At 33.5% G+C, this 19,468-nt stretch overlaps 1 protein-coding gene across 1 annotated transcript; it reads right to left on the bottom strand.

Moving 5' to 3' along the window:
* Positions 1-18,484: 18,484 nt before the first annotated feature.
* On the bottom strand, positions 18,485-19,403 carry LOC149253797 (glucan endo-1,3-beta-glucosidase 13-like). The gene is made up of 3 exons (XM_089456929.1): positions 18,977-19,403; positions 18,784-18,811; positions 18,485-18,602 (listed from the first exon to the last, which is right to left on the bottom strand). The coding sequence occupies exons 1-3, from the start codon at positions 19,401-19,403 to the stop codon at positions 18,485-18,487; spliced, it is 573 nt and encodes a 190-aa protein (XP_089313055.1).
* Positions 19,404-19,468: the final 65 nt, after the last annotated feature.

The raw sequence follows: 19,468 nt of genomic DNA on the forward strand, positions 1-19,468 counted from the left end.
GCGGCGTATGAATCTATGGCCTGGTGCCTGTTTTAGGCCCTCTTTCAGCCATGATAAGCATGTAGCTTCAAGGGATGTTCTTAGCTTTTCCTAGGAAATTTCAAGGTATACGCTCCTCTTTCAGTTCTTCCTGCATGCTTATTCGGAACATTTTAATCAAAGTTTTCAGCTTTCTTCGGCTTTGTTGGATTATGTTGCAGGGATTTTGGTATTGTATAAAAAAAACACTTTCAATGCATTTGAAGTTACTTTTCTTAAAGCACAAGATGGTAAAATTGAAGGCATGGTACGATTTTGGGCTTTCTGGAATCCAGAAAAGTATGAAATTCGTCCACGCATTCTCCTGATTGTAAGAGAGGCTGAAGCGAACAGTTGGTAGTATTGGTGACCTGCTTGGCTATTCAGTAAAGCGTAGGCTGTAGTATTATTGTGCGCCCAATTAAAATCAACTTCAATGGGGACTTCCTTTTCTACAGATGGTAGAACAGTTTGGTGAGAAGGTTTACATCCATTGTGTGAAAGTAGCTGTTAATTTGGTTTGGTCGAGCTTCTGGTATTGAAACCTCAGAGAGGTAAATTTGTACAGTAACCAGTGAAGAGGCCTTTAAAAAAATATTAGTGCACTGTTGGAGAAAACAACTAAGGAGTGCCATCTCCTCCTGGAAAAATTGTTTCAAACTTTGTAGTTACATAATTAAAAAGGTTGTCTTTTTTAAAATATCTTTTATAAAATTTAGAAATAAATTTTTTGGTTTGTTCGGCTAAAATTGTGATTTTTCATTGTTTAAATTGTATTTGTTAAATATATTTATTAGTTTAGTTTATTAAAAATCTTTAAAACATCAAAATTATATGAATTTCATAATTTAAAATCGTGATTTTCCACCCAACTTTATTAAATTTTATTATTAAAATTTATAATTTATTTTTATTATCATTAAATGTCGTAATATGAAAATTTTTAGATCATGAAAATTGGTGTCTTACTCTTAATAAATTTTAAGGTAATCTTCTCACCTAATACAATTATAATGTGGAATCTGTTATATTCCAATTAAAATAACGCGAAAATAATGGCCAATCGAAATATTTATGGAATACGTCACCTATTGGGATAGGTTAGGCAATACTTTCACGTGACATTTGCAGAAAGAGTTCAGTCTTCTTTATAGTTTAAATTGTTTTTCATTCATTATCTTAAAATTTTGGATCAATTTCAAATGTTTAAAATTAGAGTGTTGGTTAGTTATTTCTTTTAATAATTTAATTTAAGTGTGGAGTATTTTAGTTAAAAAGTGACAATTGTATCACTTTATTATGGTATTATGGTGTGTAATGTTTTGGGAATTTCATAAACAATGAAATCATTTATTTAACAATGGTTTATATATTTATTTGTTTTTTAAATGATTTATTAATTAAAGGTAGATAAACATGTTTTTTTCTTTTCTTATGTGGTATTATTTCAGAGAATGGGTAAACCATTTGTTTGTTATGATGAAAATTTAGAGTTAGAGGGATTGTTTTTATATTTTTGAATGTAATATAATTGTTCACAAGTATGTTAGGTGAGTTAATTGAGTTTTAAATCTTAGTGGGACCTCAATATTAATTAGCAAACACTTTTTCATGGGAGACATCTATTGTTCGACCTAGCCCAATGTGCTATTTGGAGCAAACATGTTATTACAGAGAATCAAACTTTGTGGGGGGAGAGGACAACTCTCCTTTTCATTGACCCTACAAACCCTCTTTGACATTATGGGGAATCAACTTTGGTGTGGGAAATACCAACTTTCCCTTTCATTAACTCTACAAACCCTCTTTGAAGTATATCTATGGATTACAACAATGTAGGTACTTCACCATTAAGGGCTGAACAATAATTTCCTAGACAATAAGAATATACTAATCTGATTGTCCCAACAAACCCTCTAAATATCATTAATGGTCAAATGATAATCTCATGAACAATACAAATAAACCACTTTGAATAATTTCTTGGACAATAACAACACACTATTTTGATTGTCCCAGCAAGCCCTCTAAATATTATTAATGGTCGAACAATAATTTCTTGGACAATAAAAACACACTATTTTGATTGTCCCAACAAGCCCATATGTAACAATAACCACTTTAGAGGGATGCACCAACCTATACGTGGAAGATGTCATTTGAAAAAAGCGATGGTTAAAAAACACCAACAACATTAATAATAATTTATTGGGTTGGTAGCTCGAGTGGTTCGGAGCACGGTGTGTCCTCCGATCCACTCGGGTTTAATCCCTAGGGACATGTTTGACCCATTTTGATAAGGTGTAAGATTCCCTTTCCCAAAGCCCTTAACTTTCCACCCAATCTATGAGTTTTTTATTAAGGTTCTCAGTGAGGACTTTGATCAAATAGTTTGTGGTTTCTATGTTGTTGGTGTATTTTTGATTTGATGTTTAAACATATGAAGGCAGTGGTACAAAATGTATATATATAGATGAATAACCATACTTCAGACCAACATTATACTAACAACATGATCTCATTAATAACATGAATTGCTGATATTGATGACAACATTAACACACAAAAATATACAAGTTCATCATCTCAAATTCCAGCCCGGAATGACTTAGGAAAAACTGATAAAAGTTCCGAGTCTGTATGGTTCTGATCACTTTGACATTTTAACAAACAATTTGTGTACCAAGCATTGTAGGTGCATTTCGTGCTTAGGCTTAGGCAAATGTTTAATATGTTGGAACAAATACTTGTGGATACACTTCAGAACACATATTTCATATGGATGTTTAGACCCAAGGAGCGTAATTAATGATGATAACAAGAGTAACAACCACAAACTTCTTCACTTTCACTGAAACACAATCTCAAAATTTACACAGTGGTATTGTAGATGCTAATAACCCTTTTCTATTATTCTGTTAGTTAAAGAGGAGAAAATACACAAGCAAAATTGATATCTATATATATATATATATATATATATATATATATATATAAAGGTGGATTTAACTTAGAGTTCAGATGCACAAGTTTAAACAAGCTACATGTAGTGGTTTGGCTTCTTATCCACAACATATTTTTCAACAACAAAACATAGATATGTTCAACACATATTAACACTCTCACTTCTAACTCCAACAATCCTTGGACTCTAATAGTCTCAACCCTCAAAGGAGAACTCGACGTACAACTAGAGAATAATAAACTCAACTTTTTTCTTTCCTGGAACCACGTCCAACTTCTACAAAATGACTCGGCCCCAACTCTGTTATAAATGTCTTTCCTTTGGCTGAGAGCTTGGACCTTCCTATGCAAACTTCGATCCAAAATGCAAAATTCATTCGACCCTCTTAAAAAGAAGAGAAACTCGTGCCATACGAGTCTATAACTCGTCTCTCCTTCCTCTTTCAAACTCAGGTCGAATCGATCAACAAAAATGAGAGAGAAACTCATCCTCCCTTCAACAATAACCTCAGCTCTAGATTTGTCTTGGAATTTCCACCTGTAGAAGATATATAGAAAACACAATCTCAGGAAATCAACTAATAACACCTCTTCTGGCCCAAATTTCTTGCAAATATTTTACTTTGAATCTGAATGTTGAAATTTGTGTGATCTCACTCCCTAAACCAGTTAGAGTGCATAGTTTCAACATTGAAACCAACTATGGTGGCTAGGGTTTTCCAAACCCTAAAATCCTCTCCAAATTCTACAAGAGCTCTTTTCTCAATAACACAAGTGAATGAATAAGGAGAGCCCCTCATTTCTCTTTTTATAAATCACTTACTTTTTTCCTCCAATTAAATATTTAAAAGCACTTTTCCTTTAGTTATTTATAAAATGAATTTTATAAACTAATTAAAGTCAATTTTAATGCCAGAAAATGTTTATTTCGACTTTGTGGTCACACAAGCCACCCAAATCCCCTTTTTGTCATCCTTCCCTATATATCTTTTCGCCCCAATTCCAACTAGCGATTACACTAGGGTGTTTCTCCAAGTAATCAGCCCAAAACAACACTTTAAGCACAATTAATTAAAATAGGCCTGTTAATAGCTCCGTCTTACGGAAATTGTCAGAATGCAATGGAATCAAGAGGAAATCATGCAAAATTGATCTCGATGATAAAATATCGTAAGCGATCCCAGTCAGACCCATGAAACTCCTCTAAAACTCTTCGAGCCCACCAGTGGAGTAATCCCACTCCTATGATCGAGTTGACACAAGCTCCAAAAAAATATCCTAACCATCTCACTAGGTAATCCAAAATTTGGGAACATTATTTAAGGTTTGAATAGTAAGCGTCCCCACTCATGCGACATCTTAGCTTTTGATAAGTCATAAGTTATTGATATATTTGGTTTGTAGGTTGTTAAATATACTATTGGTATTATAGTGGTCGTTGGAGGACTTTATTTTGGGCTTGGCCCATATTGCTCCTACATGTTACCGATTTAATTGTTGAATATACTACTCATGGTTTGTAGTTGTTGAATATACTATTGGTGTTATAGTGATAGATGGACAAATTTATCTTGGGCTTGAACCATATTGCTCCGAGTGTTTCCGATTGTTGAATATACTATTGGTGTGTGGAAGCTAGAAGAATTGATCTTGGGCTTGACCCATATTAATCTAACGTGTTAGCGATTCAACATGTTAAATTGGTGTAAAAGATCCCTTTGTTTGTAAACCAAAATAATTGTCTCCCTAAAATGATTTGACTACTAAAATCTAATAAAATATACATACTATTTTCTCCATTAAATTTCAATACAAAACTTGTTAACATAAAATACATATTCTTACTTATTAAATCCAATCAAACTATTTTGATTGTCGCAATAAAATACTTTGCTTTTTCCAACAAAATGTTTTGATTTTCATAATAAACCCGTTATCACTTGTGCTTAAAAATAAGAATATACCAACCTATAAAAGAGAACATATCATGTCATTTGGATAAGCAAATTTTAATGGAAAAATAAATGATTATATCATTTTCATGGTATATATATATATATATATATATAGAGAGAGAGAGAGAGAGAGAGAGAGAGAGAGAGAGAGAGAGAGAGAGAGAGAGAGAGGATTATCTACATAATATTTATGGCACAATTTAATTTAGAGATAAATGAATTTTTTCAAGATACATTTTCAAACAATATTGTGATTGTTTGTTCTTTAAAATACATTTTTAAATATATAAATAAATTCAACACTCTAAAAACCCCCAAAACCAATTAAATTTTACAAATTAAACAACTTAAATTCAAATTTTTAAAAATCTTTTTAAATAAAATTAATCAAGGAATAATACTCTAAAAAACCATTTCATCTATTAAATAAACTACAAAAAAAGAAGAAGTTATTCTCATTATTTACACAATGTCTAATTTTAATAAATAAATATCATTAAATATACACACCCATAACATTGCACGTGAAATTCATGTAATCCTAATTTAATATACACAATCAAACATTTTTATGGATTTTATCTTTAACAAAAATTATTTGACAACCTTCAATGCTTCTATGACCAATGATGGGAAGTTTTAATAATAGAAAGATATCATTTTTAAAATTGAAATTTAAACCTTATACTACATGAAAGGTAGTATTACAAGATATATTATTAATGTTATTATTTTATTATCAAAAAGTTTATAATAATTGATTATTTTTATTAAATTTATGATTATAATTTTTTTTGTTCAACTATAAATTCATGATTTCAATTAATGATAAAGATCTAATTAACTGAGCTAATCTTTGAGATGATATTTTTCAAGTTAAAAAACAAATTTTTCCCAAAGAATATCTATTTAGTAAGAGAAAAACACAATAATTAATCATTTTTCTAAAACTTCCAAGATTATCTACATAATATTTATTATCATTATTTAGCAGTTTTTACATTTTACATCATTGTAAAATAGATATCATTAAATATGCACACCCATAACATAAAAATTCCTAACAATTAATGTAGTACTAATTTAATATCCACGAAGAAATAGCTTTATATATTTTATTTCAACAAAATTATTTGAGAACCTTCAATGCTCGTATGACCTTACAAGATATATTATTAATTTTGTCTATTTATATATAAAAAGAAGTTTATGGTAAGTGATATTTTTATTTAATTTATGATTATTATAATAGTGTGTTAGAGATGTTTTAAGTTTAGTATAAGGGAAATGTGTAGGTGTAATATAAGATTGTATGTCAATATTAAAAAAAATTAAATGTCGATTTTATATGTTTTAATTAATATTTAAATTAAAAATATAAGTCAAATAATTCCACATGATAATAATCTATCTCAATCATCTTAATTTATAAAAGAAAATTAAACAAAAAAAATTAATAGACTGGATAAATATAAAGTACAAAACCATCGACTATAACAAAATCATAGACAAAAACTAATAGATAAAATAAATATAAAGTACAAAACCATTAGCTATAACCAAACTATGGACGATAATGCTTTACTTAAAAGCTACTTTAACAAAATCAAATCCAACGACTAAAAATGAACGGTACAGTAAGTTATAGACTCGAGTGAAGTTTATATAGGAGTAGTTTTAAGTGCGACATTTTAGTGTTTCCAACAAGTTTCTAATCGGAATTCGATAAACAAAATTGTCGCCAAATCCTTTTTTCTGTAAGTTTGGCAGGATAACATCCTCATCATGTTCAATATATCACCCTGATCGAGGCAGAGAATTGAAACGATGACTTCACATCAAGGAGTGTCTTAATAGAGCACCTGATCATTGTTTATCCAAGAACCCATGGACATGGCCAAATCTTGATTTGTGTTGTTTAAACTGATCCTTTTACTGCATATATGGATTCAACACCCTCAAAAACACCTAGGGCACTTTGATTGTGAAGTGTTCACTTGTCAAACTTGTGATTTCAATGAATACCAACTGGATTCTAAACAAATTAAATCGAAAAATAATTCGGAAAACTTTCCAAAAAACCGCACTTAAAGACTACTCGATTTATATATAATATTTAATTTAATAAAATTTTAAAATTTGATAATTTAATAATATTTTTAAAATCAATTAAAATTCTTAATAAAAAAATAAGCAATGTAGGGTAGTTAAATTTGACCATCAAAATTTAACATAGTAATAAATTTATTATACAAATTATGTGTGTGGTCGATTAAAATAATTAATATAAAGTATAACTATATACATTAATGATTAAATAAATGCAAATATAAATCTGTTGTATATGAGAGAAAATAGTTTAACAAATATAATTACACATGAATTCCAAACTGTATTTTAAATATCAATCAAAGTGACAATGTAAGGAATAATAATTATGCGTTCAAAAGTGTCTTTTAAATAAGGTGAAATCATAGTCTTATTAGAAATTGTACTGCTGGATTACGACCAAAAAGTCATTTCGTCTATTAGTATGGTAGAGAATTTGTAATATAATGTAATGTTTTGTAAACATTTTGATTAGATACAAATAAAATAAAAACAAAAACAAAATAATTAATAATTAATAATAATAATAATTATCAATAAAACATTTTGACTCGGTCAAATTATATAAAAATAAAATAAAATATACGAGCATAGATCCTTCTTAAGCATGAATCTAACATGAGCCATGAGAGATCAAATTTATTTAGGTCCAAACTTCTTTTGGGGTGTAAAATACAATGTCTAATTTTTCATTGTTTAAATTGTATTATTGAATGCTATATAGATTACATAACTTAAACTTGTAAGTCCAAAAAAACTTTGCTGGATTAACTCTTCACCTCTCACGCTGGGGGGTTTTTTTTACTATTCTCTCCACTATTCTCCCTGTTGTTTTCACCGCTAGGTTTCTATTTTGCAAAGAGTAGGGCTGTGTATAGGCATACCCCCGCTCCCTCCCCATCGGTTACCCGTCTGCTAGACCCGTAGAGGGCTTCACCTTTGCATTTCTCGCTCAACACCAGTGCCATTCCTCCATCACTGTCGGTGTTGGTTTCCGACGGTTAGCTGGTTCCAAGGTGGTTTACCTTCCTTAGCAGCTGTCGTGATGGACATAGATGAGGTGGATTATTCGGACTCTCCGTTGGTGGAAGGCTCTATCTAGTGCTCAACGTTTGCGGCTTCTGGAGGTTTGTACAGTGAAAGCCTGTCTACCAGCTTCGACGATCTCCCTCAGCCTTCAGGCCCTGTTCTCTTTGTTTCAGCTCAGCCGGATGAACCCTCCTCCTGGATGCCCTTCACTGTGCCTTCCCCGACTACCTTAGGGTTTCTCTCGCTATGCATTCACTCCTCTCTGTATCTCGCAGGTCCTTCGGAGCCATCGGGTCTCCCATCTACGCCGCTGTCCGACGTCCTACCTAAAGTCCTCCCTCCGGCAGCTCCCCTCCCGTCCTTGGCTCCCCCCATTCCCTCTGGAAGCTTCTCCTTGGTCCCCCCCGTCCTAAAGTTGTCCCTGATCTCCCTGCAAACTCTAACGCTCCTCCATCGCTCTCCGCTCCGATGGAGGTGAGGGCCTCAGCATACCCTAAGCGCATGACCTCTCGACCCCCGAAGAAACAAAAGTGCTTCAAATCTAGGTCAGTAGACATTATTCTCCATCTCAAAGAAGATATTCAGTGGGGGAATGTGATGGACTACGCAGACAGAGTCTTGGTGGGATGTATTAGAGGCAAGAATTATACCATGGACAGAATGAAAACTTGGGCTACAGAGATTTGGGGACAGCGTTTGGCTGACATCCCCTTCATCCGCGGATGGTTTGCATTACAGTTTGCTAGGGCTGACCATACGAGCTGGGTTCTCTCTTCTTTTTGGCACTTTGAAAAAGCACCAGTACTCCTCAAGAGGTGGACGCCACTCTTCGATCCGGAGACCGAACAAATTGAGGTCAAGCTGGTGTGGATCAGGCTCCCGGGGCTGCCCCTCTAGTACTAGTCTGAGGACATATTTCGAAAAATCAGGAACTCTCTGGTCACGTTCATGGAGTATGATAAGTCTTACCAGACCACAGGAATGATGGCCTATGGAAGGATCCTTGTGCACTTAGACACCAAAGGGGGTCTACGTGGAAATATCATCATCCAATGGAGATATTTTTCGAGGAAACAGGTGCTGGATTATGAAGGCCTCCCCTACCGATGCAGGAGGTGTCATCTGGTGGGTCATCGCATGTTACATCTCACCAAGATCCGGCGACCCGACCATGCATCCATGCAATGTTTCTTCCCGTCTAGCCCGCCCGCCTCCACTGCAATGACGACCTACTGGTATTAATCACATTTAATGGCATTTAAATGCATTACCAACCACTATCATATTCACCCACATCACTAGCAATCGAACCATTGAACAAATTCCCAATAGAACATGGGCGAACAAAATTTACAGAGGGTGATCCCACGTAGTGCATGCAGCGTTGCCTCCCCGTCTACTTTGAAACATGTATTTCTTGGTTAATGTTGAATCTGTTGATGTTGATTCTCACGATTATTACAGCTTTGTTTATTGTTGTTGTTTTCCATTGCTAGCACTCATCAGTTTTCTCAAAAAATTAAACAGATTCCAAGTCTTGGCTCATAACATTTTCACTCAACCACTTTCTTGACTTTGTCGAGATCCATGGCTGACATTTTTTATAAAAGTTTCAAGTCCCTAGTCAACACTGACCATGGCCCCAAACAGGCAATCTGTTTAAACTATGTCACTAAGAATAGCGTTTATATTCAGCCAGAAAGTGATTTTTGCTACTAAATGATAAATCATTATTGCCTAAGGTGAAAGTAGAAATTTCTCAAAGCTACACAGATTTCAGTTAGAAAAAAAGTAAATTGCTTCAAATGCAAAGATAACTTACCAAACCTATAAGAAAACTGAAATAAGGAATTTTTTATGAAAAAATATATCTCTACGAATTTAACATTGGCTTAGGTTTGGTCTAGAGAATGGTGTGTGACCAATGGGAAAACTCTCAAAATATTACTCGCCACTCCTTTTTCTATGCTTATTATCTTAGTTTATGTTTAAAAAGTTGCAGGTAGATGCACCAGAATGTTTAGAAATCTTACATCCCAATAATGTTTGTTTGTAATGTTCCATCCACCTCTATATCGCTTGAATTTGTGCAATATATCAGGTCTCCTAGTCCGATATTCAGCCAAAATAAGCGAACTGTTTGAATCCGTGGTATTAGCATCAACCGCCACAGTGGCAAGCACAGGCAAGATTTGTTTCAGGCCACGCATCGAAGGTCCTGAGGGGAAATCGATCACATTTGGTCTTCCTACACAACAAATCTACCATCAGTTAGAGAAGCGATTGATTAATTTTGCTTTGGCAGAATGATTATAAATTCTGCAGTAGTTTTTACATTTGGGACGAGGACAACTCTCAAAATGTCAATATAGTATAAGTTTCATTGCAAACTATACTTCTATTTTTCTTTAATTGTCAGACAACATCATCGCATAGAAACGAGGAAGCACGTCAATTTTGCTCTTGAGACTGACTAAGGAAACCAAGTTAAAATTCATGCAATAGAAATGGGGGGATTCATTAAAAACTTCTGAGACTTAAAGTTACCCTGCATTTAGAGTTATTCTAACCTCACACATCAACCATCCAATACATTCACACAACCATCACAAGACATTTAAGAAGCATCTGTACCACCAAAAAAACAACTACAACAAACGCTTGATGCAGCATTTTCTGTCCAGTAACATATTATATATAAATTTTTAAATAATAGAAAGATTTAAGAACATTTTATTCTATTCCAGATTTTAAAATTTTAGTGTTTAAGGTTTAGGATTTTAGTGTTTATTCTATTCTTATGTTTTCATTTTTAGATTATGGTATATGGAGAGAATCGGTGTCTTTACTCTCCGTATATCCCTAAATTTCTTATATGTGCATATCTTCTATGCGCATATACAGAAATTGTGCATATACGAAAGATATGCGCATATACAGAAATTGTGCATATACGGAAGATATGTGCATATCTTCCGTATATCCCTAACTCTCTTATATGTGCATATCTTCTATATATGCACGTCCTTTATGTATCTGCATCGTATATACGCAAATTTCATATACAAAAATTGCGCATATATGGAAATTGTGCATATACGGAAGATATGCGCAAATTCCATATACAGAAATTGTGCATATACAGAAGATATGCGCATATCTTCCATATATGCACAATTTCTGTATATGTGCAATTTCTGTATATGGAATTTGCGCATATATGATATAGATACATAAACGACATGCATATATGGAAGATATGCAGATATAAAAAATTTAGGGCTATACGGAAGATATTCGCGCATATCTTTCGTATATACATAACTTTCGTATATGCGCAAATTCCATATATCTTCTATGCTCATATATGAAAATTGTGCATATACATAAGATATGCGCATATCTTCCGTATATCCGCATATATCCCTAACTTTCTTATATGTGCATATCTTCCATATGTGCACGTCGTTTATGTATCTGCATCATATATGTGCAAATTCCATATACAAAAATTGCACATATACGGAAATTATGCATATACGGAAGATTAATCAGTTTATTGATGAACATAAGATCAAGATTGAGAACTCATCTTTTGTTGCTATACATTAGTTAATTGTTTCAGTTTTGCAAAAAGAGTGTGCTGTTGCAAAAGCTAAAAAGAATTTTCATAAGCAAATGCATTTTAGCACTAAGCTCTGCAATCATTTCAAGGAAACTTATGATTTTGGTTGCCATTCTAAATCTAAGAGGAAGAATATCAATAATAAGCACCAAAATTGTTCCTGCAAGACAGACAAGTATTTTCCTAAAAAGAAGTATTATCCTTGTAAGAAAAGTTTTAAGGGGAGAAGGGTTGTATTTAGGAAAATGACAAAGCCTTCAAAGAAAGTTGTTTATTTTATTTGTGGAAAGGAAGGCCATTGTGCTAATGCTTGCAGAGAAAACAAAGACAAGAAGCAGATAAAGTTCATGGATATATTTTCTTCAGTACATGATTCAAAAGATTGGGATCTCATATCCCATTCTGACGGAGAATATTTTGAAGTATCCATTTCCTCCTTAGAATCGGAAGAAAATGAATTACCAGATATAAAAAGACTTGCACTAGACTCTGATTCTACTGACTCTGATGAGACATTTATTGCTCACATAAAAACGTTTCATTTTTCAGATAATATATAGATAAAAATAGCAGAGGTCAAAGATGAGTTGGCACAGCTTGATCCAGTATAGTTTATAGCCAGGAGAAGGTTAACAGAGAAACTTGAAAGCCTAGAAAGTCAGCTACCTTCTACCAGAAGATCCAAAAAAAAATTCTCAGATGACGAATTCAGTGAGAAAGAGTTTGATTCAATGTTCAAACCTTTGATGATTACAGACGAGTCACAAGGATCAGGTATGAATATAATCACGACTCTTAAAAAGAAAAATGAAGATCTAGAGTCATCCATTCATCATACAAGAACAAAAATAATTCAGTTATCATCTAAACTTCAAATGCTTATTGGTAATTATGATGATTGTAATTCAAAGCTAACAAGCTTATTGATGAAGAATTTTTCGGAAGAGATTCCCTCAAAATCCACAAATGTTGATATGATAAATATTATGGGAATTGGAGATAGAGTGATTATTCCAATTAAGATCAAATTGCTGAAAGTTAAAGAATACACTCTAGATGCTCAGATTGATTCTGGAGCAATGAGTAGTTGCTGCAAATTTGGCACCATTCCGTATATGCACAATTTCCGTATATGCGTAATTTTTGTACATGGAATTTGCGCATATACGAAGCAGATACATAAATGACGTGCATATACGGAAGATATGCACATATAAGAAAGTTAGGGATATATGGAAGATATGCGCATATCTTCTGTATATGCACAATTTCCGTCTATGCGCATATCTTCCGTATATGCACAATTTCCGTATATGTGAATAGAAGATATGCACATATAACAAAGTTAGAGATATACAGAAGATATCTGCATATCTTCCGTATATGCATACACGGAAGATATACACATATAAGAAATTTACGCATAATTTCCGTATATGCACATATCTTCCGTATATGCACAATTTCCGTATATGCGCATAGAAGATATGCACATATAAGAAAATTAGAGATATATGGAAGATATGCGCATATCTTTCGTATATGCATACACGAAAGATATGCACATATAAGAAATTTACGCATATACAGAAGATATGCGAATATACAGAAGTTGCGCATATATGGAAGATATGTGCATATACGGAAGTTGTGCATATACGGTAGTATATTTCCATATATATGCAATTTCTGTATATGAAATTTGTGCATATACGATGCAGATACATAAATGGTGTGCATATCTTCTGTATATGCGCAACTTCCGTATATTTGCATATCCTCCATACATACGTAAATTTCTTATATGTGAATATCTTCCATGTATGCATATACAGAAGATATGCGCATATCTTCCGTATATCCCTAACTTTCTTATATGTGCATATCTTCTATGCGCATATACAGAAATTGTGCGTATACAGAAAATATGCACATATAAGAAAGTTAGGGATATGCACAATTTCCGTATATGTACAATTTCTCTATATGCGCATAGAAGATATGCACATATAATACAGTTAGAGATATATGGAAGATATGCGTATATGTTGTGTATATGTACAATTTCTGTATATACGCATATATAGAAATTATGCGTATACAGAAGATATCTATCCGCATATCTTCTGTATATGCGTAAATTTCTTATATGTGCATATTTTCTGTGTATTTGTATATCCTCCGTATATGCATAAATTTCTTATATGTGCATATCTTCCGTGTATACATATACGGAAGATATGCGCATATTTTTCGTATATCTCTAACTTTCTTATATGTGCATATCTTCTATGCACATATACAGAAAATATGCGCATATACGGAAATTGTGCATATACAGAAAATATGCGCATATCTTACATATATCCCCAACTTTTTTATATGTGCATATCTTCCGTATATGCACATCGTTTATATATCTGCATCGTATATGCGCAAATTCTATATACAGAAATTGCGCATATACGAAAATTGTGCATATACGGAAGATATGCGCTTATCTTCCGTATATGCACAATTTCAGTATATCCACATATCTTCCTTATATGCATACATGGGAGATATGCACATATAAGAAATTAACACATATCTTCCATATATGTGCAATTTCTATATATGCGAATATCTTCCGTATATACACAATTTCCGTATATGTGCATAAAAGATATGCACATATAAGAAAGCTAGAGATATATGGAAAATATGAGCATATCTTCCATATATGCATACACGGAAGATATGCACATATAAGAAATTTACGCATATACGGAAGATATGCGAATATACAGAAGTTGCGCATATATGGAAGATATGTGTATATACAGAAATTGCGCATATACGGTAGATGCACATATACAATATACGGAAGTTGTGCATATACGAATGATATGTGCATATATTGCGTATATACACAATTTCCCTATATGCATAATTTCTGTATATGAAATTTGCACATATACGAATGTTATGTATATACAGAAGATATGCACGAATATCTTCCGTATATCCCTAACTTTCTTATATGTCATATCTTTCGTATATGCACGTCGTTTATGTATCTGCATTGTATATGAGAAATTCCATATACAAAAATTACGCATATACGAAAATTGTGCATATACGGAAGATATGCGAAGAAATGCACATTTCTTCCGTATATGCGTAATTATGCGCATATCTTCTATATATGCACAATTTCCGTATATGCGCAATTTCTGTATATGGAATTTGCGCATATACGATGCAGATACATAAACGACGTGCATATACGGAAGATATGCACATATAAGAAAGTTAGGGATATACGGAAGATATGCGCATATCTTCCGTATATGCACAATTTCCATATATGCGCATATCTTCCATATATGCACAATTTCCGTATATGCGCATAGAAGATATGAACATATAAGAAAGTTAGAGATGCATATGTTCCATATATGCATATACAGAAGATATGCACATATAATAAATTTACGCATATCTTTCGTATATGCACAATTTCTGTATATCCACATATCTTCCGTATATGCACAATTTCCGTATATGCGCATAGAAGATATGCACATATAAGAAAGTTAGAGATATATGGAGGATATGTACATATATTCCGTATATACATACACGGAAAATATGCACATATAAGAAATTTACGCATATACGAAAGATATGCGAATATACGAAAGTTGCGCATATATGGAAGATATGTGCATATACGGAAGTTGTGCAGATACAAATGATATGCGCATATATTGCGTATATGCACAATTTCTGTATATGCGTAATTTCTGTATATGGAATTTGTGCATATACGAAAGTTATGTATATACGAAAGATATGCGCGAATATCTTCTGTATATCCCTAACTTCTTTATATGTGCATATCTTCCGTATATGCACATCGTTGATGTATCTGCATCGTATATGCGCAAATTTCATATACAGAAATTGTGTATATATGGAAATTGTGCATATACGGAAGATATGCGCATATACGGAAGATATGTATATGCACAATTTCCATATATGCCCATATCTCCCGTATATACACAATTTCTGTATATGTGCATAGAAGATATGCACATATAAGAAAACTATGGATATACAGAAGATATGCATATATCTTCCGTATATGCACAATTTCCGTATATGCACAATTTCTGTATATAGAATTTACGCCTATACGACGCAGATACATAAGCGACGTGAATATACGGAAAATATTCACATATAAGAAAGTTAGGGATATACGGAGGATATGCGCATATCTTCCATATATGCACAATTTCTGTATATGCGCATATCTTCCGTATATGCACAATTTCCGTATATGCGCATAGAAGATATGCAAATATAATAAAGTTAGGGATATACGAAAGATATGCGCATATCGTCCATATATCCATACACGGAAGATATACACATATAATAAATTTACGCATATATAGAAGATATGCGGATATATTCCGTATATGCACAATTTCTGTATATGTGCATATACAGAAATTGTGCATATACAGAAGATATGTGCATATCTTCCCTATATCCCTAACTTTCTTATATGTGCATATCTTCTATGCGCGTATACAGAAATTGTGCATATATCCAAGATATGCACATATACGGAAATTGTGCATATACGGAAGATATGCGCGAATATCTTTTGTATATCCCTAACTTTCTTATATGCGCATATCTTCCGTATATGCACGTCGTTTATGTATCTGCATCGTATATGCTTAAATTCCATGTACGTAAATTGTGCATATATGGAAATTGTGCATATACGAAAGATCTTCGCATATCTTCCGTATATTCGCATATCTTCCGTATATGCGTAACTTTCTTATATATGTTCAAATCTTCCATAAATACGCATAACTTATGTATATGTGCGCAACTTTCATATATGCGTATATCTTTAGTATATGTGAAGCTTTTGTATATGTGAAACTTTTAGTATATCGTAATGATATGTTCGTCCACGCATGCAACATCAAATAAGATATAAATATAAAAGTAACTTGATTTGTAAACTTGATATTTTGTAAATAATAAAAGCAAAATCTGTTACAACTACATTCATTAAAAGTAATGTAACATTGATAGAATGTAACATCACATCCACATAAGGATTTAAAATTCAATGAAGATGTTGCCATAAACACAAGTCTAAATTTATGTATTTTTATTCAAAATAGGTCCAATTATACATGTTTCTTTTTTTACAAAATAGAATTTCATTTCCAACATAGATAATCGAATCTCATGCCCATAAATGACATAATGGAAAAACAACATCATGATCGATCTAAAGTATGGGTATATAAGCCACCCTCGTTGCTCTTGGCACTTCCAGGTGGATTTCCAAATTGATATCTCTAAAAAAATTACAATAATCAATTAGTTGTAAAAATTGAAACGCATATAATCAATTTCATTAATTCATGATGATATTTTGATCAAATACTCATTCTCACCATGAGGATTTGAGGCAATGGAGAAAACAACCCTTCCTGGGTAGATGGTGGAGCACTTGGTGACGGATATAGGCATGCTTCAGGGGTGCTGGATAAAGGCATGATGGATGTGAAATAGGGAAAAGGTAGTGGGTGTGGGCGACGATACACCCCCACCAGTTGTATGATAGTGGGAATCACTATAGGCCAGGGGATTTGGAATGTTAAGGGTGGACGATTGAAAAAATGAGAATGGTGGATGACTGAAGGGTAGGGGTGAGCATTGGGAAGGTATTACAGAGGTGGTTATAGGCATGGAAGAATTTATGGAGGAAAAAGGTGGTGGGTGTGGGAGATGATTAGTGAAGTGATCAACTCATTCCCAGTCCAAATAAAAAAGTTGAATTGCTTTTTAAAACCAATTAGTGAAGTGATCAACTCATTCCCAGTCTAAGGGTTTGTGTATAGGCCTTGCACCTTTTACAGGCAATGTACCAATAGGTTATAACCATTGAGATGCATCTCTCCCATTCAAACATATTTATCAATTCATTGCAATTTTATATTATTCACAACAACATAGGAAAAAATTCATAACACTTCAATAACTTTTTGGCTCACCTCACATAAGATTTTGGCTCACCATTTCTTACCTGGTATTAAAATTATAGGATAACAATAATATATCCCTAGTTCTTAAAAGTTGTGAAAAATGAGATATCATTTCCTGAAACCCAATGTAATTATTTTGCACTCATCCCTGATTCGAGGCCCGTCTACATTTTGCACTAATCCCTAATTCAAGACCCTTCTCTTTCATAAGGATAGGTGCTCACAAAAATTAAATTCATAATGTGCCCAGAATATTGTTGTTTGCATTGTCTTTTAAAACCATTTTGAAATATGAGTGATTTATAATTTTGCAAAGTTGATGAGAACAGAGAACTGCTGCTATGATTGAAAAGACATCAAAAGTTGTAGAGGTGAAATGAAGGAATTAGTACAATATTTAATGATTAAAGTTACAGTCGAATTCATTTGAATTTGAAGCCTTGGGCATGCTCAACTCTCGTATATGCCATACTACAAGAAGAAAATCAAGCCTAATATTTTACAGTATTCATTTTCTTCCAAATTTTATCACCTCATTGGTATAATAGCCTGATAATCACAATCAAAATTTGAGCAAGCCAGTATTTCCAAAATACCACACTTGCTAGCAAACAGATTTACCATAACATCTTCAACCAGGTTGTTTTGCCAACTGCTTTTAACAAATTTAGCATAAAATCTGCAACCACGTGCATTCATGGAAGTCTAGTCTCTTAAGGCACAAGAAGAGTGATAATAAGAGACAACCATAGAAACAAAGGCAGCGCGAGCGCAGAAGTGCAAGATTTCTTTTCTGGCCCTCCACTCACATCAGCAACTTCTTGCCCAGACCTTGAAAAACACAACAAAATATCAAACACATTATTTTGCACCATAAAACCAGCTGTTCTTGGGTTGCAAAATATACTGTCATGCATGCAGAATTACAGGAGCCATTCCAGTGAAGTACTTTGTACCTTGAGAGATAATGCTAAATGGCTTATATCAGTAAAACTTGAGTGTGGGAATTTACCTAAATTCGTAGAAGTAGCCAGGATAACCTGCATGGCCAGTGACAGAAGCACAAGCATTTTAGAAGAAGCCTACAGAAAAATCAACTGCTCAAACAACAAACAAACTATACAATAAAATGAACACACATTCCATTTTTTTTACATTGGAGTTGTAGATTGGGGAAGGGGGAATATTAATATTATTGGGCTTACTTGGGTTGACATCTATTAGCATTGCAGCACCCTGGAAATCACAGGACCCTGGTGCCTTCATGTTTTTTTGATAATGCCTGTTGAATGCAAATGAGGCATGGGAAAATAAAGTATTGGGCGCATAGCAAGACCCACCAGGTTGTATAGGGCTACAATCTGCATAACCAGGGCCACAGGCCCAATCCAGAGCTGCTTGCAAACTAATGGGGTTAGTACCGTATCTTGCAACACACCATGTGTTATCTTCTTCTTTGCTCTGACCCCCGACTTTTGTTAAATTTTTCCCATCAAAATGAGTCCTATTGGAGTTTAAAATGCCTAAATGTTGGACTTCACTAAAGCGATGAAAAGCAAGTACCCCCGAGGGGATTCCAACAAGGGACATTATGAAAAGAAGCCACCAGGCTGGGAGGTCAGCGAGCACCATAAGAGCTAGGGTAGGGGATGATTGGAATTATGGTTAGTATATGGGTGGAAAATGTTGACTCAGGA

Source organism: Pinus tabuliformis, chromosome 7, assembly GCF_031772625.1.
Source record: "Pinus tabuliformis cultivar Carrire ecotype Pingquan chromosome 7, CPIR1, whole genome shotgun sequence".
NCBI lineage: Eukaryota > Viridiplantae > Streptophyta > Pinopsida > Pinales > Pinaceae > Pinus > Pinus tabuliformis.

Coding starts and splice junctions, on each gene's coding strand:
- LOC149253797 (XM_089456929.1), bottom strand. CDS start 19,403: ATGGTGCTCGCTGACCTCCCAGCCTGGTGGCTTCTTTTCATAATGTCC. Junction 18,812..18,976: donor GCTAATAGATGTCAACCCAA/GTAAGCCCAATA, acceptor CTGGCCATGCAG/GTTATCCTGGCTACTTCTAC. Junction 18,603..18,783: donor GGCTACTTCTACGAATTTAG/GTAAATTCCCAC, acceptor GTGTTTTTCAAG/GTCTGGGCAAGAAGTTGCTG.